At 37.9% G+C, this 25218-nt stretch overlaps 2 protein-coding genes across 10 annotated transcripts in view; both read left to right on the forward strand.

The window, feature by feature from the left end:
• Positions 1–14216, forward strand: part of DNAH12 (dynein axonemal heavy chain 12) — a 191641-nt gene extending 177425 nt beyond the window's left edge. For 8 of the 9 annotated variants that reach the window (XM_070777134.1, XM_070777136.1, XM_070777133.1 and 5 more), the window contains 8 exons: positions 807–1040; positions 1324–1512; positions 3305–3408; positions 4764–4968; positions 9340–9477; positions 9926–10017; positions 12770–12837; positions 13995–14216. In XM_070777134.1, the coding sequence (XP_070633235.1) occupies positions 807–1040; positions 1324–1512; positions 3305–3408; positions 4764–4968; positions 9340–9477; positions 9926–10017; positions 12770–12837; positions 13995–14185 (1221 nt within the window). In that variant the 3' untranslated portion in view covers positions 14186–14216. The remainder of the gene's footprint in view (positions 1–806; positions 1041–1323; positions 1513–3304; positions 3409–4763; positions 4969–9339; positions 9478–9925; positions 10018–12769; positions 12838–13994) is intronic. The other variant, XR_011563135.1, reaches the window with a different exon arrangement.
• A 139-nt stretch (positions 14217–14355) lies between these two features.
• The window catches only part of ASB14 (ankyrin repeat and SOCS box containing 14), a 74541-nt gene continuing 63678 nt past the window's right edge, over positions 14356–25218 (forward strand). Inside the window, exons 1-8 of the mRNA XM_070777199.1 lie at positions 14356–14861; positions 15462–15513; positions 16088–16229; positions 18729–18773; positions 19455–19588; positions 19688–19846; positions 22295–22540; positions 25009–25180. Of these exons, the coding sequence (XP_070633300.1) occupies positions 16108–16229; positions 18729–18773; positions 19455–19588; positions 19688–19846; positions 22295–22540; positions 25009–25180 (878 nt within the window). The 5' untranslated portion in view covers positions 14356–14861; positions 15462–15513; positions 16088–16107. The remainder of the gene's footprint in view (positions 14862–15461; positions 15514–16087; positions 16230–18728; positions 18774–19454; positions 19589–19687; positions 19847–22294; positions 22541–25008; positions 25181–25218) is intronic.

Raw genomic sequence — 25218 nt, forward strand, 5'->3', positions numbered from 1 at the left:
ACCAAGATGGCTGGACAGCCATGGCATGCAGTGTCATATCTAGAATCGTACCATATCTGGTGAGAGCGTTCCTTCTACCCCTGTTAAATATTAGACACTGCAGCTCTAATAGGTGCCACTGAGACTTTCATCTGCTATGAGGTCATCAAAAAAGATCTTTTGCTGTCCCTGCTTCTTTGCACACTAAACTCCAGTTCAGTCCAGCACGGCTGCATCTGAGATTCCAAGCCCAGGTCACAGGCCTAGGCTTTAGCCAAAGGGGACTGAGAAAGTGAGCGATTGGTTGTTTTCAGTTTCTGTAGACTTGCAGTGAAACATGAGACGCATGAGATGGTCAGCATCCTCCAACAAACAAACAGAGGAACAAATGTCCACTATGAGTTCCTGCTCACTCAGACTTTGAACTAGGCACATTACTTACATTATCTGCATGAATTCTAATCCTCACAGCAACACTGTATGGTGGGTATTATGCCTGTTTTGGAGGAAACCAAAGCTAAGAAGTGAATTTACCCATTGAAGTAGGATTTGAACTTCAAGTCTGTCCAACTCCAGTACTTTCCCATCATTTCTGTCATGTTTTACCAACCATATCAATCCAACTAGAGAACCACAGGATCCTGTATATTCTGCCTCTTTGCTGTGATAAGGGCCTTAACAACACGAGGCTTTAAAACAACCCTGATGATAGTTCTTCCAGCCCCACTTCCATGTGTATAGACTGATCAGTGATTGATTGATTGATTGAATGGAAATGAAGTGAAATACACTATGGTTTTTCTCATTTCATTTTTGCTTTGTTTCAGCTATTTATCAATGAATATGATACAATTCCATTTGAAGCGATCTCTTACCTGACTGGGGAGTGTAACTACGGAGGAAGAGTGACAGATGACTGGGACAGACGTCTCCTCTTAACCATGCTGGCTGACTTTTATAACCCACACATAATCGAAAACTCTCATTATAAGTTTTCTCCTAGCGGAAACTATTTTGCCCCTCCCAAAGGCACTTATAATGAATACATTGAATTCATTAAGGTAACTGATGTCACTGAAAATAGGGTTAGATTCAAGTGTGATTTTCTTAAAAGCAAATAGTGAAGTAGTCCCCCGTAATGTAAAAAATTAGACAAGTCTTAGGTACAATCAGCTTTCAATACAGTATTTTTGTTTCTCGTAGTTACTGAGACTTGGAAAAGTTTGATCCCTCTGTTGTTTGATGTTTAGTTGATTTTTAACCCTTTTCGGTCTGCACATGTCTACCTTATGAATTAACGTACCCAATTAAACTGTAATGCTTGTTGAATTTATTTTCTGGTAGAAACTTCCTTTTACTCAACACCCTGAGATATTTGGATTACATGAAAATGTTGATATCTCCAAAGATCTTCAACAAACGAAAGTCCTCTTTGAGTCATTGCTCCTCACCCAAGGAGGCTCCAAACAAACAGGATCCTCAGGAAGCACTGACCAGATTCTACTAGAAATTACCAAAGATATTCTCAACAAGGTAATATTTAGCTTAAAATGTGTTTCTTGGAATATAACATAAATCAAAATGGGACTGAAATGTCAATCTGAAAACTCCAGGTAGCAACATTATGCCTGAGTGAGATACTTTGCTTTTCTGAACATTAGTTTCCAAACTAGAAAAGTGGTGATGACAGTGCCACCTGTGTAAGGTTCTTGTGAACATTCAGGGTATCGTTAATTTGAAGCGCTTTGCATAATGCCTGCAAATATTAAGTTCCTAGTAACTACAGTTGTGGAGCTACTGAATATATGATTTCTTATCATTTCTAAATAAAAATGGTGCACCTACTCTTTTTTTAAATGGGGGAAACTGTCTGAACTTGCTGATTCAAGAATGGAATGCTGTTTAATCTATACTTCAGAAGTGAGGAGGCACAGGGAGGTAAGAGCAGCACTAAATTAGCAGCTACAGCTTCTCCTCCCATACTGCATTCCAGTGTACTTAGCCCTGGGAGAATGAAATGGTGTTCTCTTTCCTCACTTTTTTCTGCCTTAAATTGAATAGGGAACTACTAAGAGGACTTTATAGCCCCAAGCAGAGATCTTCACAGCTCCTCTCCAGGATGAGCACTATAATTATCCCCATGTTTCAGCATCAGGCACTCTGACAGAGCACAGCCTGACCCTGCTCCATCTGCCTTGTAAGTCCTCAGATGGCACCTAGCCTCCTCTTCCAGTCAGTGCCCTTGCCTTACACCACTCCTTAAGTAGAGCCTACTCAGACCTAGAAGCTTCAGTCTGGCTGTGGTCACTGGAGACAAGTAGTGAGCATCATTGCCTGCTGCCCTAGTGTGAAAGCACACCAACGTTCTCCCGCCTCTACCTATGGACTGCTACTTCTCACCCCAGACCCTCCTGCTTGTGTGATTTATGTCTTTGGGGAAAGGTTCTTGTCCTCCCAAAATGGTGGCTCTTACAAGACCCCAGTAAGAAGTTACCTGGCGGTGGCATATGGGACTTAGTTGGTGTAGAATGGTTGTGCTGACCAACCACTGGTGTCATACTTTGAATGATGCTGCCTAGTGTGACTTAGAATTCTTTTGCACCACCAAGGGCCATCACCTGGGGACGGTCTGGATGCTCAACTTTTTAGTTTGGCACCTTCCTCATAGGGAAATTTCTCGTAGGGAAATTCCTCTAAGAGTGCAAACGCCAGTGTCAGGGGGCTTGCTTATACCCCCAAAGTCCTTGTTATCACTTCTTCTCAACCGTCTCTGAGATGCCTCATTAAAATCAGATACTCAGTGACTTTCTTTCTCCCTAAGCCCTGGAACCTTGCTACACTTACACATTAATTATTTGGTAGTGGTGTAAACAAAGCTATTTTGAGCCTGTTGATAATTTGTTGAAATAAATATAAAACAGTTGTGAAATGATATATCAGTTTTATTAATGGAAAATAAAATCCAATTTACAAAAGAAAATTACACAGCTTTTTAGAAATATATATCTTCTACTCAGTGCTATATCCTATAGGAAAGAGCATGGGCCTTAGTGTTAGAGACCTATGGATTTGAACAGACTGCTTCTGAATTGTGTACCTTTAGGCATTTGCTTCACCTCTCTGTACTTAAATGTTCTTATCTGTAAAATGGAGATAATAATGGCCACCTGAAACTGTATGGCAAGGATTACATAATATTTGGAAAGCACTTAACATAATTCTTGGCACATAGTAAATGCCTAATGTTAACTATTATTGATATTATAGCCGAATGACACTGTTCATTTTGAGAGTAATACGTGATCTTCAAATTTTATTCTCTTAGCTACCAAGTGACTTTGACATTGAATCAGCACTGCTCAAGTATCCTGTGAGATATGAAGAGAGCATGAATACTGTGTTAGTGCAAGAAATGGAAAGATTTAACAAGTAAGGAGCTCTACACCCAGTGATTCAGAAAGCTACCAGCCAAAGTTGATAAAAAGATACACCAGTATTGAATCAAAATTTTAAGAAAAAATTATCAAAACTTGCCATTTTGTTAGAATTTGTCTCCTTTTTTAGAGTTGCATACTGCCCCAGAAGGGAGTATACCTTTTCTAATGTAAAAATGATGATGAAAAAAGAGATCTGGTTAAAAATATTCATTAATCGTAATTTTTCATCTATCCATTGCTCTTCTCCTCAGGAAATAAAGCTGGAATGACCTTTATCTAAGCCTATGTGTAGATACATATTTAGTCATTTTTCTGCCCACTTTCTTCCTAAGTCTAATCTAGATTGGTAGGTACCCTAAAATAGCAAGCAGATTATTTGCTTTAAATTTTTAAATTGAATTTTCTAAAGCTCAATACTGGCTTAAGGAATGGAGAATTGTTTTGGTTATGAATTTTCTAGTGTTTCCAAGTTTAACTTTCCAGACTTTTTAAAATAAGACATATTAAAACCCTATGATGCCTTAATGAATTTAGTATCTCTTATACAAAGACTTATACATCTTATACATCTAGACTTGCCTGGTGGCTCAGTTGTAAAGAATCTGCCTGCCAATGTAGGAGACATGGGTTTGACCCCTGGGTCAGGAAGACCCCCTGGAGAAGAAAATGGCAACCCACTCTAGTATTCTTCCCCGGCAGATGCCATGGACAGAAGAGCCTGGCAGGCTCCAGTCTGTGAGATCACAAAAAATCAGACACGACTGAGCAACTAAACAGCAACAACAATACAAAGACCATATGTGTTTGTACATAATAACATATTGTCTCTCAGTTGTTTAGGCTTATAGCCCCAAACCCTCACTTGAGGTATATTTATGATGTTCTTAGAATTTGGGACCTAAGTGAGAAGCAAAGTACTTATAAGGGTATGAATGAATATACACTTTAGATTTTTATGCAGTGTTTCCAAAGTTTCAACCATTGCATTGTGCCTTTATAACTCTTCCCATATTTGCATGTCAACTGTAACATTATTTACCTGATACTTTTCCTTAAGTAATTCTCTGTTTAAATTAGCCTGGTCTTAAGCAATAATACCCAGAAAGCAATTTTGATGTGCAAGTTATATTATTTTCTATATTTAAAATGCATATGTAATAATTAAAATGAAAAATGTTCATCCAAGTATCACCTAAAATTACCTTACATTATGAAGTGGGAGGTGACCAAATTTTGGGAAATACTCCCATAAAACCGTGAATGATATCCTACTCTTTCTTCTGGATAGACTGTATATTGATATTTATTATCATATATATGATGATGACACAATTGCTTTCCTTGCAGCTTAATTAAAACTATACGCAACACTCTACGGGACCTTGAAAAAGCTATCAGGGGTGTGGTCGTGATGGATTCTGCGTTGGAGGCACTGTCTGGCAGTCTGCTTGTTGGAAAGGTTCCAGAAATATGGGCGCAACGCTCATACCCAAGTCTTAAACCCCTAGGAAGTTACATCACAGATTTTCTAGCCCGGCTGAACTTTTTACAGGTTAAAAGTTATATATAATTTATACATACTATTTCATTTTTCTGCTTGACTGGAGAGATACTAAAAATTGCCCGTGGTTACTTGAATGTCTCTGAGTTAGATGAAATGGATAAGTAGTTTCATGGTAATCTAACCGAAATTTTAGAGTATTGAGAAGTACACGTATTTGAAAGTGATTAAAATGTTATGTTACCCAAACTCAAGTAACACGTGACAGTTATATTTCTGAAGATTCTGTTTGTGGTTTCTGTGACCACAACTTGGTCTTATGATTTTTATGCTGACAGTAAATTACAAAAAAAGCCTGAGGCTTGGATTAATCAGTAATTGGCCATTATATAGAAATCAGTGCATCTTATCTCTTATCTCATAAAGCCAGGGAAAAGGTGAGTGCTTTGAAATCTCTAAGCCCTTCACCCCCCAAACTCACAGGTAAAGGATATGTAGGCAGCACAGTGTTTTCCTCCACAGCTCCTCTGCTTCTCCCCACCCTATGGTTGATGCTTACATGGGGCTAGTTGGTGGGGAGAGCCTCCAGAATACGTTTTGGAAATTCATATATATGATCTTTCAGTTTTCAGTTGCCGCTTTATTATATGAAAGCTCTATTAGTTTTACTACAGAAGCTAATAATAAAACAGCCATATTTGTGAAGATGTGGATAGAGAGGCTTTCTCATAAGCATCCCTTTTTAATTTTTGCCAATCTGATAGGTCAGTCATATCTTATTGTTTCAAGTTGAGTTTCTTTGATTTTTAGTGAGTCTGTGCTTCTTTTTGTATGTGTACTTGCCATTTTTATTCGTATCTTCTCCTGTGAATTGCTATTCATCTCCTTGATCAATTTTTCATTGGACTATTTTTGTTTCTTTTTATAAAAATTTTAAAGGTCACTTTCCATTTACAGTTATTACCAAATGTTGGCTTTATTCTCCATGTTGTACCAATATCCTTTAGCCGCTTAGCACCCAATAGTTTGTGCTTCCCAGTCGTCCATCCCTGTACTGCTGCCCGTCCCTCCAACTGGCAACCACTAGTTCTCTATTTTTGTGAGTCTGCTTCTTTTTTTTTTCTGCTATACTTACTTAGTTTGTTGTATTTTTTAGATTCCATATATAAGGGACATCATACAGTATTTGTCTTTCTTTGTCTGACTTATTTCACTTAGCATAACGTATTTCAAGTCCATCTTTGTTGCTTCAAATGGCAAAATTTTATTCTTTTTAATGGCAAGTAGCATTCCATTGTATGTGTATACCCGGTCTTCTTTATCTATTGATGGGCACTTAGGCTGCGTCCACATATTAGCAATCGTACATAATGCTGCTATGAACATTGAGGTGCATGAATCTTTAGTGTGTTTTTTTCCCCCAATATATATCCTAGAGTGGAGTTTCTGGGTCATATGTTAGTTCTCCTTTTTAGTTATTTGAGAAACCTCCATACTGTTTTCCATACTGCCTGCATCAATTTACATTCCCATCAACTGTGTACAAGGGTTCCCTTTTCTTCACATCTTCACCAACATTTGTTATTTATGTTCATTTTGGTGATAGCCGTTCTGACAGGTGCAGGGTGGTATCTCATTGTGGTTTTGAATTTGCATTTCTGTGATGATTAGTGATGTTGAGCATCTTTTCATGTACCTGTTGACCATCTGTATCTGCTGTTTGGAAAAATGTCTGTTCAATTCTTCTGCCCATGCTTTAATTGGGCTGTTTGTTTGATGTTGAGGTGTATGAACTACTTATATATGTTGGGTACTAATCTCCCATTGGTCGTATCATTTGCAAATATTTTCTCCCATTCAATAGGTTGTCTTTTCATTTTGTTTATAGTTTCCTTTGCTATGCAAAAACTTTAAGTTTAATTAGGTCCCATTTGTTTATTTTTGCCTTTATTTCTTTTACTTTAGGAGACAGATTCAAAAAAATCTGCTGCGATTTATGTGCAAGCCTGTTCTGCCTGTGTTTTCCTCTAGGAGTTTTATACTGTGTGGTCTTACATATAGGTCTTTAATGCATATTGAGTTTATTTTTTTGTATGGTGTTAGAGAATGTTCTAATCTCATTCTTTTACATGTGGCTGTCCAGTTTTCCCAGTAATAATTATTGAAGACACTGTCTTTTCACCTCCTAATGGTTCTTAGAATTAACAAATTAAACAAATGAGTGGTCTGGAGTTTTTTTCCCCCCTTTTCTCATTTCTCTCTCACCGTTCACCCTGCTTATCTTCCTTTCCTCCAGCCTGTGCCTTTTTTTTTTTTTTTAAGTTTTTTGCACACTGGCTGGCATCTCAGATTAAATCCAGGATCCAACATTTAGTATGTATGTGACTTTGAAGAAGATACTCATCTTTTTGCACCTTGATTTCCTCATTGGCAAAATGGGAGGAATAATACCTAACTCACTGAATTATGGACTAAATGAGGTGATGCATGTAAATCACCTAGCTCCTGGCATGCACTAAACAGTAAATGGTAGCTAGTTCAGAGATTTTATGGATATGTAAGTAGCTGACCCAGACATTCATGACATTCTTGGCTAAATGAAGACCTGAAGTGAGCAAGGGAATGTTCTATATACTTGCTTTCTGGGTTCTTACAGCTTTCTCTGCATGGTGCTCATTCTGCCTGGCTTGTACCCTTACTGAGCTCCATCTCTTTCTTTACCTCTTCTTGATCTGGCAGCTTGTACAGTTGCAGCATCTCCAGCAGTGGTTTGTTCTCTTCTTCCCAGGAAGCAAAGCTGACTCCTTCCCATAGTGTGCTGCTCACTCAGAGACAAAGTTCATTTTATTGATTCATCTGTTCATTCAGATGTGAATTGAGACTCACTTTGTCAAAAGCATCTTGTCGTTAGACAGGGTTTCCAGGTTGCCTTCAGTTTGCCAATAGCCCTCATATGATAACCTATGTAATTCAGTATAGTAAGGGATGTGTCATAAAAGACCAACATGTAAAATGCTCCGGGAATTCAAAAAAGGGAGAGAGTTTTTTTAACATAAGAAAGCAGATGGTTTTTGGATGAGGTAGCATGTGAGCTGGTCTAAAGGATGAATGGTTTTGAACACTGCAAATAAAGGAAGAGGGCTTAGAGACACCTGGATGATGAAAGACAGTATATCATTTAGGATTGATTATTTAGTAAAATTTTTGATAAAAGCAAAAATTAAATTCATTCCCTCATGTAACTGAAAAATCCAGGGAGTAAAGTGACTCCAGGCAGCTTTTTACCTGGGATGCAAATGCAGTTACCTGATCCTGGCATCTTGCCCTTCATCGCTTGGCTTCATTCTCTGTGGGTTAACTCCACTCTATGTTCTTGTTTGATGGCAGCAGGATAGCAATAGAAGCTCTGGCATCATATCCACAAAACTGTTTAGAGTGAATCTTTTCCCCCAGAAGTCCCAGCAAGAGTCTGTACATCTCTGGCTTTGATTGGGTTACATGTCCATTCCCAAATCAGTCACTATGACTGGAGTATGATTAGCTTGGCATGAATCACATGCCCACTCCAGAAGGTAGAGCTCCACCACCAGAGTGGTGTTCCAGTTGAAATGTTAGGAGGATTCATCCCATAGAGGGATATAAGAGTCATACCACTTTCAGATAAACAGAAAAAACAACAGAAGTTTACCAACTGCAGAGAAGAGGCCACCATTTGATCAGAATGTCAGATGTTTAAAGGGGAACTAAAAGGGATAGATATATAAATACAATCTGGGACCAGCTTATGAAGTATCTTGAATGGGAGACTTGAGGTGTTTTAGGCTTTACTTTGGTAGGGTAGTAGTAGATCACTGAAGTATTGTATGAGATGTTGAGCCATCCAAACCATGCATGGAGAGGTGTACTCTGGCAGCATCATTATAGATGAATTGAACAGAGAAAGGGAAGAAACAAAAAGAGGTACACATGATTGGGAAAGAAGACCAGGGTATCTAAAGTGGAGCCAGAATCGTGGTGTGGAGGCAGGGAGGTTAAGAGAATCAAGGAATTGGAACCAATACATGAGGGCTGTAGTTAGACAATATATAGGATTTCTAAAGATGGCTGCTTTTGAGTGGGATTAAGTAATATAGTAAGCCCTCAAATAATTTAATTTGCCTTTTTACAGAAGATTTTAATCTTTCACAACAAGTAAAGTTTGTTTTATTCAGGTTAATGTTAAAATTAGTTTGAATTTCCCAAGAAGAGTAACTAGAAGGGATAAAGGTAGGAGGGCCAATAAAGGTTGTATGTTTGGTGTCAGGAAAGAGAGTCCCGTGATGGAAAGTGTGGGCAGCATACACAGAAACCAGAATCAGTAATTGTATGTCAGGTAATTCTTGAGGAAGTAAAAGGAACATAATGTTTGTTTTTCCTTTATAGGACTGGTATAATTCAGGAAAACCTTGTGTGTTTTGGCTCTCAGGCTTCTTTTTTACCCAAGCCTTTTTAACTGGAGCAATGCAGAATTATGCCAGAAAATATACCATCCCTATTGACTTACTGGGATATGAATTTGAGGTACAGTAAACTCCTTAAACTCCAGAGCATATCATTACTTCAAAGGCATGTATTTAAGCAAGGAGGACATGAAGAATTCATATTTTTATTGCCCATTGCAAATAATTCTTCTTCTTTCCATTCTTTGTATTTATGAAGAAAGTATATAGTATTTGCCTTGCTGTCTCCATGAGAGAATTTTTATACATCTCAATATTCAATTCAAATAATCCAACACTGCTTTTCTATTTTAGCAGAAATCAATATGATGTACAGTAAAACCAGATAAAATACTTTAAAAAGAACTGTATTATTTTAAAATTACATTTCACTGAGAAAAAAGTATAGTTTAAGAAGCTATTATATGGACAAGTTTCTCTGAACGTGTTCTGAAAATTTAGGTAATACTTTCTTTATGAGACATTTACCTAGGGAGGAAATCTCTACTAGCATTTGTTTCTGCCTTCAGGTTATTCCTTCTGATACCTCTAAGGAAGCACCAGAAGATGGTGTTTATATCCACGGATTATATCTTGATGGAGCCCGCTGGGACAGAACAAGGTCAGTAGTTTCAACTGCAAAGACTCTTTAGTAGTAGCTGAATCATAGGTGAGATAAGCTGTCTGCTGCCCTTCACCCCTGCCATCCTCCACAGCCAAAAGGCTTCTTCTAGAGAATATGACAAGTAATAAGTAATATTAGAATTCTTGCCATAAATCATTATTCAGGCTGCAGCAATTAGTAAGTGAGTAATTTTAGATTCTGAACAATTTTGAGTTAATATTTCAATGGACTTACCAGTAGAAAAGTTAGTTGAATTTATTTTCCTTCTTCTGTTTTATGAGTTAACTTCTGTTTTGTAATGTGTAGGAGCACCTCACTTTTAAATAGTTTACAGTTATAGTAAAGTTCCGATTTCTACGGGTGAATGGAAAACTTTTTCTTATATTTTGAAGACATAATAAATAAATATTTAGAATACTGAGGGAATACCCTGGCTGTCCAGTAGTTAGAACTTGGCACTTTCACTGCAGTGGCCCAGGTTCAATCCCTGGTTGGGGAACTAAGATCCCACAAGACATGTAGCACAGCCAAAATAAATAAATACTGAATTTCCAGCATAGGAAACTAATCAATGCTTAGATTTGTGTGTGTGTCTATGTAGACAGATAAGAGAGAAAGGGAAAGATTATTTCCCTTGGAGCTCTGCTCTTTAACAGTCCATTGCTATTTCCAGAGTCAGGGTTAGACTTTCCTATCAAGGAGGGGTTAAAAGTCAAGGCAGGGAAAGTTGCTTAAGGAGCATGAAGTCAACATCTTTATTAGAGAAATGCAAATCAAAATCACAATGAGGTACCGTCTCACTCCGGTCAGAATGGCTGCTATCCAAAAACCTACAAACAATAAATGCTGGAGAGGGTGTGGAGAAAAGGGAACCCTCTTACACTGTTGGTGGGAATGCAAACTAGTACAGTCACTATGGAGAACAGTATGGAGATTCCTGAAAAAACTGGAAATAGAATTGCCATATGACCCAGCAATCCCACTGCTGGGCATACACACTGAGGAAACCAGAATTGAAAGAGACATGTGTACCCCAATGTTCATCGCAGCACTGTTTATTATAGCCAGGACATGGAAGCAACCTAGATGTCCATCAGCAGACGAATGGATAAGAAAGCTGTGGTACATATACACAATGGAGTATTACTCAGCCATTAAAAAGAATACATTTGAATCAGTTCTAATGAGGTGGATGAAACTGGAGCCTATTATACAGAGTGAAGTAAGCCAGAAGGAAAAACATAAATACAGTGTACTAACGCATATATATGGAATTTAGAAAGATGGTAACAATAACCCGGTGTACGAGACAGCAAAAGAGACACTGATGTATAGAACAGTCTTATGGACTCTGTGGGAGAGGGAGAGGGTGGGAAGATTTGGGAGAATGGCATTGAAACATGTAAAATATCATGTAAGAAACGAGTTGCCAGTCCAGGTTCGATGCACGATACTGGATGCTTGGGGCTAGTGCACTGGGATGACCCAGAGGGATGGTATGGGGAGGGAGGAGGGAGGAGGGTTCAGGATGGGGAACACATGTATACCTGTGGCGGATTCATTTTGATATTTGGCAAAACTAGTACAATTATGTAAAGTTAAAAAAAAAAGCTGTGGTACATATACACAAGGGAATATTGCTCAGCCATTAAAAAATACATTTGAATCAGTTCTAATGAGGTGGATGAAACTGGAGCCTATTATACGGAGTGGAGCAAGCCAGAGAGAAAAACACCAATACAGTATACTAACACATATATATGGAATTTAGAAAAATGGTAACGATAACCCTGTATGCAAGATAGCAAAAGAGACACAGATGTATAGAACAGTCTTTTGGACTCTGTGGGATGATCTGAGAGAATAGCACTGAAACATGTATATATGTGAAACAGATCGCCAGTCCAGGTTCGATGCATGAGACAGGGTGTCAGGGTTGGTGCACTAGGATGACCCTGAGGGATGGGATGGGGAGGGAGGTGGGAAGGGGGTTCAGGATGGGGAACACAGGTACACCCATGGCTGATCCATGTCAATGTACGGCAAAACCCACTACAATATTGTAAAGTAATTAACCTCCAATTAAAATAAATAAATTTTTTAAAAAAAGAAGGAGCATGAAGGTGGTTCTACAGAGATGGTTCTAAGACTGGGATATGAGGAGAGTTAGCTACACATAGCTCATGTGATTATTTCTCTTTTCATTTTCTTCATTCTCATGATGTTTCTCTTAACTTACTTTTTCTTATGTATGTATTCATCTTTTCATTTCTTTCTTCCTTCCATCTTATAAGCAAACAAATACGCAATATAACATAAGAAAGATAGACTACATTTTCTATATAGAAAGCTCTATATTTGAATCCTGACACTGGTACTTAAGAACTCTGTTACTGTGAGAAAAGTGCTCAGCCCCTCTGAGTCTCCCCTCTTCATCTGTGAAATAGGAATTGGAATGGGGCCAAGACTACTGTGAAGGTCAAATATAACAGCATAGTGTCTGCCTCATGGACATTACTTTTAAAGTGGCAGTAATTGATATTTGTCCACTATTTAACACATTACCTTTCCATAATTTTCTTCTGTTTTTCTCAATTCTTCATTGCCTTTTACTTGGTTTTGTTTTGACATTTTTTTCCCTGCATATCTCTGGTCCTCTCTTGTATTAAAAGCCAATGTCTAAGTCACAATTTCTAAGATGCAGATTTTGTTTTACTTCTAATAAACATCGGTCAATTTCTCTTCACAGTGGATTGCTTGCTGAACAGTACCCCAAACTTCTGTTTGACCTGATGCCCATCATATGGATAAAACCAAGTAAATATATTTCTAACAAAACTTGGTAGAGTTGTATGGAGCATAATGATAGATATTTTTAACTGCTTTCCAAATAAGTCTCTGCTCAGACCTATTAGAATTTGTTCAATTATAGTAAATATTGATTTAATGTTTATATTGGAAATACATTATTCTCCCTTTTTGTGTTGCATTTTTCTTATTTTATGACTATTATTTCGCCCCTTTTTGCTCTTATCACATGGGATATAACATTTTCTTTGCCCCTCCCCTTCACTTCTCCTTTTTCCAAGTCTAGAGCTTCCCATCAATATTTTGATCCTGAAGTGCCTTTGTACACATCTTAGAGACACAAACAGGTTTGACACATAGTCTCCAGTTATTGACTAGAGTCTTCTGGTTATAAGAAACTCCTAGGCCTAGGAACCAGCCAGGTGACCCAAGCCACTAGGGGTGGATACCAGCTTTGTCCCCTTTAAAACCTACTTGCTTCTTCCTTTTTGCCATCATCATTTTCCCACCAAATGTGAACAATTGAGGCTCATTCTTTTGTCCTTCCTCTCTATTTTCTTAAAATTTTCAAATAACTGTAAATGAAAACATTTACAAATCACCCAATTACCACTCAACCTATTAAGTATTTTTATTTCTAAAGCAGTTCATTTATAACTATGATGAGGCCTCAGTTTAGAAAGATTTCTAATATCTCATATCTGGCTTTGCAAGGATTGTGTAGAGATTCTTTTTGTGAGTTAGTGTATATTTCTGAATAATAACCTAGTGAAAACCAATAGTAACTTCAATTTCTTCTAATTTATGGATTTCTTATATTAGAACTCTAAGCAACTGTGTTTCTATTTTTGCATCTCCCCCATTACCTATGCTGTGTTTTGTTTCTCCTTCTTATCTCCTAAGTCCTCTTGAGTGATCAAGAGGACTAAGTGATGAGGTCTTTAAAATCACGTACCATATTGAAATCACTTACGTTGTTTCATAACCATAATTATATGCCAACTATGAAAAAAGAAAAGCCAAAACAACAACTTTAAAATATTCAAATATCATAATCATGATCTGAGATTTAGTAGTGGTCATTTTATTACAAGATAAATAGTTGTTCTTTTAGTAGCAGTGACTGTTTTTCCTTTATCAAATGACTGTATTTCCTTTTTTTCAAGCTATAAAGTCTAAGATCGTGAAGTCGAATGCCTATGTCTGTCCTCTTTACAAGACAAGTGAACGTAAAGGAACTCTTTCCACCACAGGACATTCTACTAACTTTGTCATTGCAATGTTGTTAAAAACAGACCAACCTACTCAACACTGGATCAAACGTGGGGTTGCTTTGCTTTGTCAATTAGACGACTAAATTGGACAACTTAATAAAACATCTGAAAGAAGTTACAAAAAAATTGCCTTTGCTTACTTGAAAATATATACATTATAAAACCCAAGTATCTTGGTGTAATTCTTTTCAGTGATCTTTGTGAATGGTCTTTACATTGTTCTCGTCCGTGATATACCACTCTCGATTGGAGTACAGCCCTCCAGATGGATTCTTGAGACCACAGACAACTGTGAAGAAAAACATGAAATGTGTATTTGGAGTCATATGGAAAATCTTTGAAACTTTTATTTAGTTCCTTTTTTTAGTTTGATATATATGTGAAAAACAGATTTGGGAAGACTAGCTGGATAAAATTTTAACTAATATCAAAAGTTAACTTTTTCACAAGTGTTAAGTCATTTCATCAGCTTCAGTAATAATTTACTTTCTACTCAACTATTGTGATTATACACAAACATTTAAAATGCATAAATTATAAATAAGGAAAACGCTGAAACAATTTCAGAACTAAACCTCTTCTGTCTTACTCTTAAAACGTCAGATCCATATTTCTCACAGTACCCCTGTGACAAGGAAAGGAAACTCAAAGCGCTGAGGCTGACGCGCAAAGGCAGTAAGACGGCTGGAGGGAGATCCTGTACACTGGAGGTGTATCATGCTTCTTGGCATTTGCTTCACATTTAACTGGAAATGCCAGGTGGGCTCTGTGTTATTTTTAATAGTTATTATTCTTATTATTTAGTGTGCGTTCATAATACTAGTGTACATTATCCATTTTTAAACATTTCAACAAAACAAAATTATAGTCAAAATTTTATTATCTTGTGTGGAGTTAATTCCTTCTTTAAGATTCCCTGGATATTTTAGGCTGCAGCTCTATAATTCAAAGAAAATGTAGGTGGAGCTTCCCAGTGAATCAGAACCATAGGGATAGTCATTTTTGATAATTAAGTCAGAGCAAAATGTTTGGCCTCTCTTACATGAAACATTGGTTCTGGTTTGCCATGGCTATGTGCATGAGTTCTCAGAGGAAGAGTTCACCTCACACGGTCAACCTCCTGCTAAAGCATTTTATTCCAGGAATGAAATGTTTCATCTTTTAAATTTCATTAATACAGCAGTGAAGTAAAGAGACCATGTTTCCAAACAGAGCTAAACCACATGTAAAAAACAAGGGGAATGTGCCAGACTGTCTTATGATCAAGTATTTATAGTAAAGCTATTAATGGAATAGTCACTACTGGGGAGTGGAGATCCTAAATATAAATCAAAATTCTGATGTGCTAATCCTTAACAGTGAAAACTTCAGTGCTGTCCTAGAGGATATCACAAAAGGTAAAACGTCTTTGGTATGTGATCAAACCTATTCTATGTTAAACCTGAAGTGTTCTTTTAAAGCCATTGAGATATTGCCTAATAAAATATACTGGGGCTTTCCCCCACTATTCCAGTTAAATGTTATATTATGAGAGCACATTTATTCCTATAACATGTTTATTTTTAACATTTACTAAAATATTTTTAGCATAATACTGCATGTAGGAAAGATATTCTTTTGAGTGAATGCTATAATCACTGAGAAAAACGCATAAGCTAAGTTTAAAATAGATCAATATCATTTTCATAGTTACAATGGTACTGACTTAAGTTTTATGTGAAAACTTGTGTTTCCTGAGTAAGCTTTTAAGTAGATGGTTACTCATGGAAAATTTCTAATTTATGTTGAATCTGTGGCAGTTCAGAAAACTCTTTGGAGTTTTTGAAAAATTTGTAAATGAATATTTTATGTTCTAAATTTTTCATTTTTTCATTTATCAATCCTATGATTTATTTTAGTTTTCTGAATTTCATTTATAATTTTTATCAGTTGATAATCTGTTTCCACAACTGGAAAAATATTTTTAATTCATTTTGACTTTAAAGTAAATCTGTCTGCATTCCACATGGATAATTACACCAGTGATGAAGACATTGATGATGACTTTGACACCCAGCTCATCATTCAACAGAGTTTACAGGATATTCACAAGCCAGGAACTGGACAGCAGTCACCTGAGGATGAGAGGTAATGGTATCTCTTTGGCAATGCATTATAGGTATTCAACAGTTGAGACTTGTCATAAGCATGATGCTAGTGTTATGACAAAAACAGAAGAGAGAGTCAGAACTCAAGGAGCTATCATTTAAATAGTATCTATGAGATGATGTCTGACCAGACAGGAGAAATTAGAAAATAATTCAGAATTTAATTAGGCAGTAAAGAAAATAGTTGGAGGAGGTTAGTTACAAATATGGGTGAGGAGAGGCAGACTGGAAATCAAAAAGGAGAAACAGATGAGAATTTGAAGGGCTAGAAAACCCTAATGCATGAAGGAAATGTATAAATCGAAGACACAAGTTGTTGTCAGTCTTAGTGGGGTGGGTGGGATAGGGTAAAGTCTTTATTCAAATCAGAAGGAATAATTGTGTAAACTTAAACCCAGAAGAGACTACCCCTTCGGAAGGGTGCCGATTCAGAGTTCTGATATGACAGCACTAGAAAAGGACTCCATGGACCCCTCTTCTTATTCTGTCCCTTTCAACTTGTGGTAAGATGTGATGCTGACAACTAGAGACTTGCCCTGGATATTGCCTTTGGGATCTGCAGCCAAGCACACCTCGTCAAATGCTGTCTGGCTGGTCAGCAGTTCAAGCCCCTGAGTAGTTATCAGGGGTGATAAACCGTTTGCTTGGGATGGTGACCTCTATTTGCCTGCTGGAGGTAAAATGGGATAAATGTGTTTTAACTCCAAGAGATTTTAAAATTAAATGTAGAGATGTTGAAGTTTATCAAACCTACAGTTGGGTTTTTTTATTTTTTAAAGTAACACTCGGAGTGATTGTGTGCCACACTTTTGAGCATTTCTCATTTAAATTTTAATTCTCATTACCTCTCTATGTGGTAGGTAGTATTATCCCCACTTAGAGGTGAAGAAACTGAGGCATAGAGAAATTAAGTGACTAACCCAAAGTCACAGAGCTAGTAAGTAAAGAGCCTGGCTTCAGAGTCTTTGTTCTTTATCACACTATACCTACACTTTTGTGTTAAATTTAGAAACAGTCTTTAAAATAATCTTTAAATAGTTAAAAGTTTTGTAAAGAAATTGGATTTCATTGGATTACCTGTTGTATTAACCTTGTGATTAACTTTGAAGTCATGATTTTACATTGAAAGGTAAAAGAGATTTTAATTAAGAGTATTGAAATGTTTCAAAGAAATTAAAATTGACTATAGTTATATATTTCAGTTATTAGATTTGAAAGAATTGTATGATACTTAGCAAGGTTTACTTATTTGATCAGGTACTTGAAGGAATTAGGAAACAAGCATATACTTGAGACAGGAGCAATAAAGCGCTCCCCCCCTACAGAAAGATGTCCAGTCCTAATCCCCAGAATTTATGACTATGTAACCTTACATGGCAATGGAGAATTAAGTTTGCAGATGGAATTAAGATTGCTGATGATAGGGTGATTATCCTAGGTTATCCAGACAGGCCCAGTGTAATCACAAGGGTCCTTAAAAGTGGAAGAGAGAAGCAGAAGAAAGAGATCCTGAGAGATGGCTGGGTAGAAGGACATGGCCCAACATTGTTAGCTTTGATGGTGGAAGAAGGGGTCAGTGAACTAAGAAATGCGGGTGGCCTCTAGAAGCTGGAAAAGGCAAAGAAGTGGATTCTTCCGTAGAGCCTTCAGAAGGAACACAACACTACCAACACATTGACCTTGGTCCAGTAAGACCCATTCTGTACTCCTGAACTGCAGAACATAATAAATTTGCCTTATTTTAATCCACTCAGTGTGTGGTAATTTCACACAGCTGTTATAGAAAACTAATACAATGCTAAATCAATAAGTACAGTTTTAAATGTTTAAGAGAATTTGGTTGACCAGATTGTAAGCAGGACAAATTGTCTAAGGGAATTTATTTTCTTCAAGCTAGGTTCATTGAATAATCAAAAGAAAAATGGAAAGGTGATCATTGTTATTTACTAGATTTAAAAAATAATGCAAGATCCATAAATTGTTCTTTAAAACTTTAAATATTTTAATAAAAATATTACTTAAAAAAACTGCTAATAGTGTTTTTTGAGCACAGATTCTGACCATGAATATTTTTTTGAAATCTTACACCATGATTATTTACTTTTAAAAAAAAATAACTTTTGCTAAACTCGGTGACACTATAGAGTGGCCATTTAAATTTTAATGTGATAATATGACATTTCCATCCTGGACAGCTTTGATTCAGTTCAGCAAGTATCGACTGAGGGCCAACTGTGATCTGTGTTCTCACAGTTCTTGCCCTAAAGAAACTGATGAGGAAGACATGAGAAAGGAGTTTCTTTGGAGCACATAAAGGGTTTATACTACGTTTTGAAGTATTTCTATTATACCTCAGTTATGGCCTCATTATAAGTTTACTCCTGGTTAACTACTATTGACTTTACCCTTTCCTTTTGCTTTATATCCTTAACTTTTTCCCTCAGTTTTGGAATTTCACATGTATTTTTTTCCCCTGCAGCTTTCTGAGTGCTTACTATAAGAAGATAGTTGAAACAATAGAGACAGTTAAGTACTCTTCTTATTCTATCCCTTTCAACTTGTGGTAAGATGTGATGGTGACAACTAGCAGCATTTTCCCTCTGAGTTCAGGAAGCCTAGAAACAGGATCTCCCAAATGCTGAACACTATGGAGTCCACAGCTGATTGTCAGGAGTCTGATACGGGCTTTCCTGAGAAAAACTACTTCAGCACAACTTAGCAAAGAACTCCTGGGCTCCTCAGTGAACAGAACTGTTTTCTGTATGTAATAAGATGACAGGTATTCACAGACCCAGGTGATATGGAATGCTAGATGAAAGACCTTACTGCTTATTTCCCTGCATGTGTGTTAGTCACCTAGTCATGTCTGACCTTTCATGACCCCATGGACTATAGACTGCCAGGCTCCTCTGTCCATGGAATTTTCCAGGCAAGAATACTGGGGTGGGTTGACATTTCCTTCTTCAGGGGATCTTCTGTACCCAGGGATCTAACCCAGATTTCCTGCATTGTAGGCGAATTCTTTACTGTCTGAGCCACCAGAGAAGCCCTTATTTGCCCTATGCGATTTACATTTGTCTTTCATAAAAGGTGGTGCCAGAATTTCATTCTCTCAGGCACTAACCTTGATGATGGAATTCAGAAGCAGTATGGGCTGCCTTGTACGTGTGCCAAATGTGAATATGTCCTCATTTGACATACTAATAGGTAAGGAAGATGTATTGTCACAGTTGACCAAGTACCATTCAGCTTTTGATGAAGCAGATGAGATAGGCTGGCTTCCTCTCCATAAGGCTGCAGTACAATTAAATAAGAACATTTTGGAAATCACCCTGAAAGGTAAACTCCCTTTACAACTCTTCTTTGATGCTTCTGAGAAATAAGTTTAAAATTTATTTTCATATTTTAATCTGTGTGGTCTAATTGGATTTATTTCAGCCTCAAAACTCAGTGTATGGGAGCAAACCACCCACAATGGTGAGACGCCACTGTTTTTGGCTGTCAGCAATTGCCTCTTAGAAAACGTTAGTTTTCTCCTTCTCAATGGCTGCAATCCAAATACCAAGAATGTCGAAGGCAATTCACCTCTTCTTACAGGTAAATTAACACCTTGGCTCTGGAGAACAGTCTGTGGCCTGTGTCTCCTCTAGACCCAGGGGCTTCACAGGCAGTCTTTTGGTGCATAGTTGCAGCACTGTCACTAATCCCAGCTGACCACATGTGGTATCTGACTCCCAAGAAGCTTTGTATAGACTGGCTTGCGAGGTGAGGCAAAGTGTCTGCCCAGTTATGAGCTGATTGTTTGCCTGATACCCCAGCTGAAAAAGTTAATCTTGGTATAAGAAATATAGAAGAGGAGCAGAGTAGGAAGAAGCAGCCAGTGTTTGGGTAAAGTCGGCAGATTAAATATGAATGACTAATTTTGCTGCCTCCTGAGTCTTCAGGAGAAGTACAGTTCATTAAATGTTTTAAAGGGTTAAGATACAGAAGAATGGAAAGACTGGAAGAGGAGACAAGAGTAACATGATTTTTAAAAATCAGAAGAGCAGACAGATGAATGATTAACAAGTGACAAGAAAGCCAAATCTTAAATTGGAGTGGGGAAAGCCAAAAACCAGTGCAGCTGTATCAAAAGGCCTGGAAACTGTTGGCTACAGTTACCTCCTGGGACACAGGGATGAAGAACAGCAGCTAAAATAGAAAAATTGATTGAAAACTATTAAGAAACCAGTACTCAGGTATCTAGATTACTTCTCCCAATCTACCCTGCTGGGTCAGATTCCTCCCCAACCCCAGCAAAATTTTGGAGGTTTATTCTCTGAATAGTGTAAGCAAAGGTTCTCAGGACTGGAGATTATTAGGCAAGGGCAGGAATACTGGATTTGAAACACTGGAGGAATTAAGCAAACACCAGCTGAGATCTCCCAGCTCTCCTCCACCAAATTCTAGAAAGCTGGTAGCTAGAACTTCACCCTCCAAGAGAAGGCTTCTCTGATCAGCTCAAGGAGAAAGAACTAAAAATAGTGAAATTGGAGGTTGCCCAACAAATGGCCCAGGCATATCAACCTTCAGTTAAGTCAGTGTTTAGAATTTCCAGTCAGATTTTTAGTTTCCAATTCTTAATCATGAGCAGATATCCAAGGACTATCTGAGAAAAGTCTCCAACAAGCAAAGATAAACAACTTGGAAGAAACAGATTATTTAGGGAAAATAAAATGTAAGGGAAAGTTATCATTAATTTTCTCAGAAAAATCAATGAAAGTTAATAAAATATCAGGATACTACTAAAAAAAGAACAAATAACATTCTTGAAAATTAAAAATATGGTAGAAATTTTTAAAAATGCTATAAGATAAAGTTATGTAAGCTTTATCTTACATAACTGAAAAGAAGAAAAGAAATGAAAAATAGGAAAGAAAAATAACTAAGAACTAGGATGACCATTGAAGAAGGGCAACATGTGAATAACAGAAATAGCAGAAAGAACACACAAGGCGGCAGTGTGCCATCAGTGAAACAGGTCAAGAGAATTATTTCCTAAAACAAAGGACGTGTGTTTCTAGAATGAAAGGGCACAAAGTGCCAACTCTATGATTTTAAAAAGACCCAATACCCTTGGGTACTCCATATTTCTAGTCTTAGAGCAATTATAGCTCTTTATATAGGAGATGGCAATGGCACCCCACTCCAGTACTCTTGCCTGGAAAATCCCATGGACGGAGGAGCCTGGTGGGCTGCAGTCCATGGGGTCGAGGAGTCGGACACGACTGAGCGACTTCACTTTCATTTTCACTTTCATGCATTGGAGAAGGAAATGGCAACCCACTCCAGTGTTCTTGCCTGGAGAATACCAGGGATGGGGGAGCCTGGTGGGCTGCCGTCTATGGGGTCGCAGAGTCGGACACAACTGAAGCGACTTAGCAGCAGCAGCTCTTTATATGGCATATTATAAATGGTGGTGAGCAGAATTCATCCTGATTCAGTGTCTGACACCTAGCAAGGTTCCTCAGACACAATTGGTGCCAACAATTAGTGAATGGATAGGGAGATGGATAAATTAAGTTCTAGAATCTTAAAGGACTAAAGATTATCATCCAAATGTGAATTAACAGCATAAATGCATAAATACCAGTTAAAGAATTTGGTTTACAAAGTGTGAGGTTAAAAATTATTTCCTAATTATAGCTTTTTTTGTTTTTCTTTATGTAAAGCAACTACAAACATTCCTGGGGCTGTACTGGGTACTTAAGTTCCTATTTTCTTGAGAACATAAAGATGATACATGAAAACCTTGTTTTTCAGCCCATAAGTAGCCAATAGACAATGAATAATTGGTCATGACTTAAAAGCAAGTAGCCCATATTGATTAAAACACTATTAATATTACTTAATATGTACCTCATTTTTTTCCTAAGCACAAATTGTTGGCACATGGAGGGCAGGTAGGAAGAACTCCTTAAGAAGCCTCAGGGAAACTAGCTGATCAGATACTCTGGCCTAAATTTCCTGTCGAACATGACGCCTCCCTCACTTCCAATTTCCCAGCTGTTCTACAGGACTCCTACGATATGGCCTCCTTGCTGATCAGCCATGGAGCCAATGTCAATCTTTTGTGTTCCAACAAGAGGACAGCACTCCACGAAGCAGCCAAGCTGGGCAGACGGGACATAGTGGCACTCCTGCTGGCTTCCGGGGCATACCCTGACCCACAGAGCTCCTACGGATTCACTCCTCTTGCTCTTGCTGCCCAAAGTGGACACACTGAAATCATGGAACTCTTACTGCAGAAAGGCAAGATTTTTCTATACAGTCAGCACACTTTTACTAAAGGGTAACATGGCCAAAGTGTTCTCCTCTTCACTGAGAGCTTCAAAGTAATAGAAGTTAACATTTCATTTAAGCTTAATATTCATGAAAGTACATGTTAATACATTAGCTACTGAAAAAAACCTAAAATAGGGATTGAATACTTCTTACTTGCTCTGAAGTAGATTCCCTGAAATATCTAGGCTGCAGTTTACTCTTCTACTTAATGTTCCCTGACCATGTTAAGAGGATGGTTGCTTTCTGTTTAATTTTTGTGTGTGACTGTTCTTTTTTAGATTCATAGAATGAAAGGCTTCACAAAATCCTCTATATGTTTTCTCTGCTTGAGCTAAGTGATGAGGCAGTCCAATTTGTTACCAGATGAATTATTAGGAAATTCTTCCTGATTTCTTCTTTGTGAGTCCCAGTTCTCTCTAGTAATAAATAAAACTCTGAGAGAAGGGGAAAGAAGGCAACTTACATATGTTGACTACTTTCTCAGCACCAGGTATTAACCTGCTTATTTTACCTCAGACAGTCTTCTGCAAACCCTGTGAGGTAGGCATTATTCTCATTTTACCCTTGAGAAAAGTGAGGCTCGGCGATGGTACCAGTTGCAGGACTTCCCTTCAACATATCCTCTCCTGCCACCAGTGCTGTAGCTATGGACATCTTAGATCCTGGTTTAACTCGCAGAGACCCTGGCTCAGAGAACGTTGGCATTTACTGTCTTTGAGGAGATCCCCCCCCCGCCCCCGCCACCACCATTGATGACACTGTGAGACGAAGCAGTGTATTATCTAAAGCTTTTGTTCAAAGAAGCAAATCTTTCCCAAGATTTCATAAAGTCCCAATATTAGAATTATCTTCTTTATTCTCCTCCCCATTTGTGTCCAGAAGCCTTATTTCTTTCTCTAACAACAGATGGTCCTGGTTTCCAATTTTCTAGACTGCACAGAACAACTTTATGCTTTTTAGACTTACCTAAATCCTTCCTATCATATAAGGAGAGGCTAGTTCCCAATAAATGGCCATAAAACATTTCAAGTAAAATGTTTTGAGTGCTATCAGAGATGGCTCAGGTCATTAGCTGGAAAAACAAAGTAAACACTGGACCCTTCATCTGCAACCTTTTGTGCAGATCATTGATTAAAACATAAAGAAACAAGAGAAGCAACAGATTTTAAATCCTTAACCTTAAAAAAAAAAACAAACAAACAAGTATGGGTTGACCTCAGTGAGGGGGCGTCTCCCTTAGGTAAGCCCCTTTACAGTCATTTGCTCATGGCTACTAAATAACAGAGCCAGGCTTTGACCCCCCCAACTGTCTCATTCCAAATCACATTAGTTTACCACCCTGCATTGCTAGACTGGTAACATAGCATCATCATAGATATAGGCCCTGGGTCTGGTCCACCTGGCATGAATCCTGACTACCTTGCTGACTAGTTGTGCATCTCTGGTGAAGTAATTTAATCTCAATGAAGCTGAGTGTCTTCATCTTTAAAATGAACATGTTAGCATCTACCTCCTAGGGTTGTTGTGAAGTTTAGAGATTACTATATACATAAAGGAACTAGTACCTAGTGAGTACTCGTTACATGGGGACTTATTAGACACTTCTTGAGTGAACTCTGGGAGTTGGTCATGGACAGAGAGGCCTGGCGTGCTGCGATTCACAGGGTCGCAAAGAGTCGGACATGACTGAGCGACTGAACTGAACTGAACTGAAAGCATTCTAGAACTGGGGTTCTGGAGCAGCCATTTTATATTCTAATGATTATGGAGTCCACACTAAATTAAAGTCACCATAGCTTTTTTTACATGAGCTATGAAGGGGACCAGAGTGTCCTCCTTTTCTTTTGTCCATTCGAATGCTACTCTTTGTTGAAAGCCCATTTACTCAGAGGCCTTCCAAAACTGACCCAAAATTCATCTCTCCTTCCTTCACATCCTAGTCCCACTTACAACCCCAGCCCCACTCACAGCCCCAGCCCTGAGATCTTCAAGAAGACAGCCTGTGTCTATACTCTTATTCCCCACACCATTCACAGAGCACTTAACTTACAGGGTACTGTACTATATACCCTTTTAACTATCAGCAGTCTCCACCTTCAACTAAGAACAGCTAGTGTCTCTTAGTATGCACAGTCTCCTAGCAACAAGTTAAAACAGAACAAATACCCCTTTCCACCATAAGATCTTCATTAGATTCATGGTGACATAGTTCAACAGGACGGTTAGTGCCATCTTATATGTGTGTTATGAGGTAAGCAAGCTTTTGTATGCAGGTCTGAAAATAAAACCTATAAAATTATTTCTCCTGAGATCCTTAAGTTAGAAACATGTAGCTTATAAAATTACTCTGAAAGCCAACACGTGTATTTATACTTGAGAATACTTAAGCAATACAGTGAAAAGACTCTGCATAACATCACTCTTTCTCCTCCTAGGAGCTAATGCTCTTGGTCAGGCCTCTGACTCTTCTTCCATCTTACTTGAAGCTGCTAGCGGAGGAAATCCAGACTCTGTGACTCTCTTGCTAGAGTATGGAGCTGATGCCAACGTCCCTAAGAATTCAGGTCACCTGCCCATTCATGTAGCAGCTGACAGAGGTCACTTGTTGTAAGTTCAACCACACTATTGCAAATAGAAATAGTAAT

This window comes from Bos indicus, chromosome 22 (genome assembly GCF_029378745.1).
Source record: "Bos indicus isolate NIAB-ARS_2022 breed Sahiwal x Tharparkar chromosome 22, NIAB-ARS_B.indTharparkar_mat_pri_1.0, whole genome shotgun sequence".
Lineage (NCBI taxonomy): Eukaryota > Metazoa > Chordata > Mammalia > Artiodactyla > Bovidae > Bos > Bos indicus.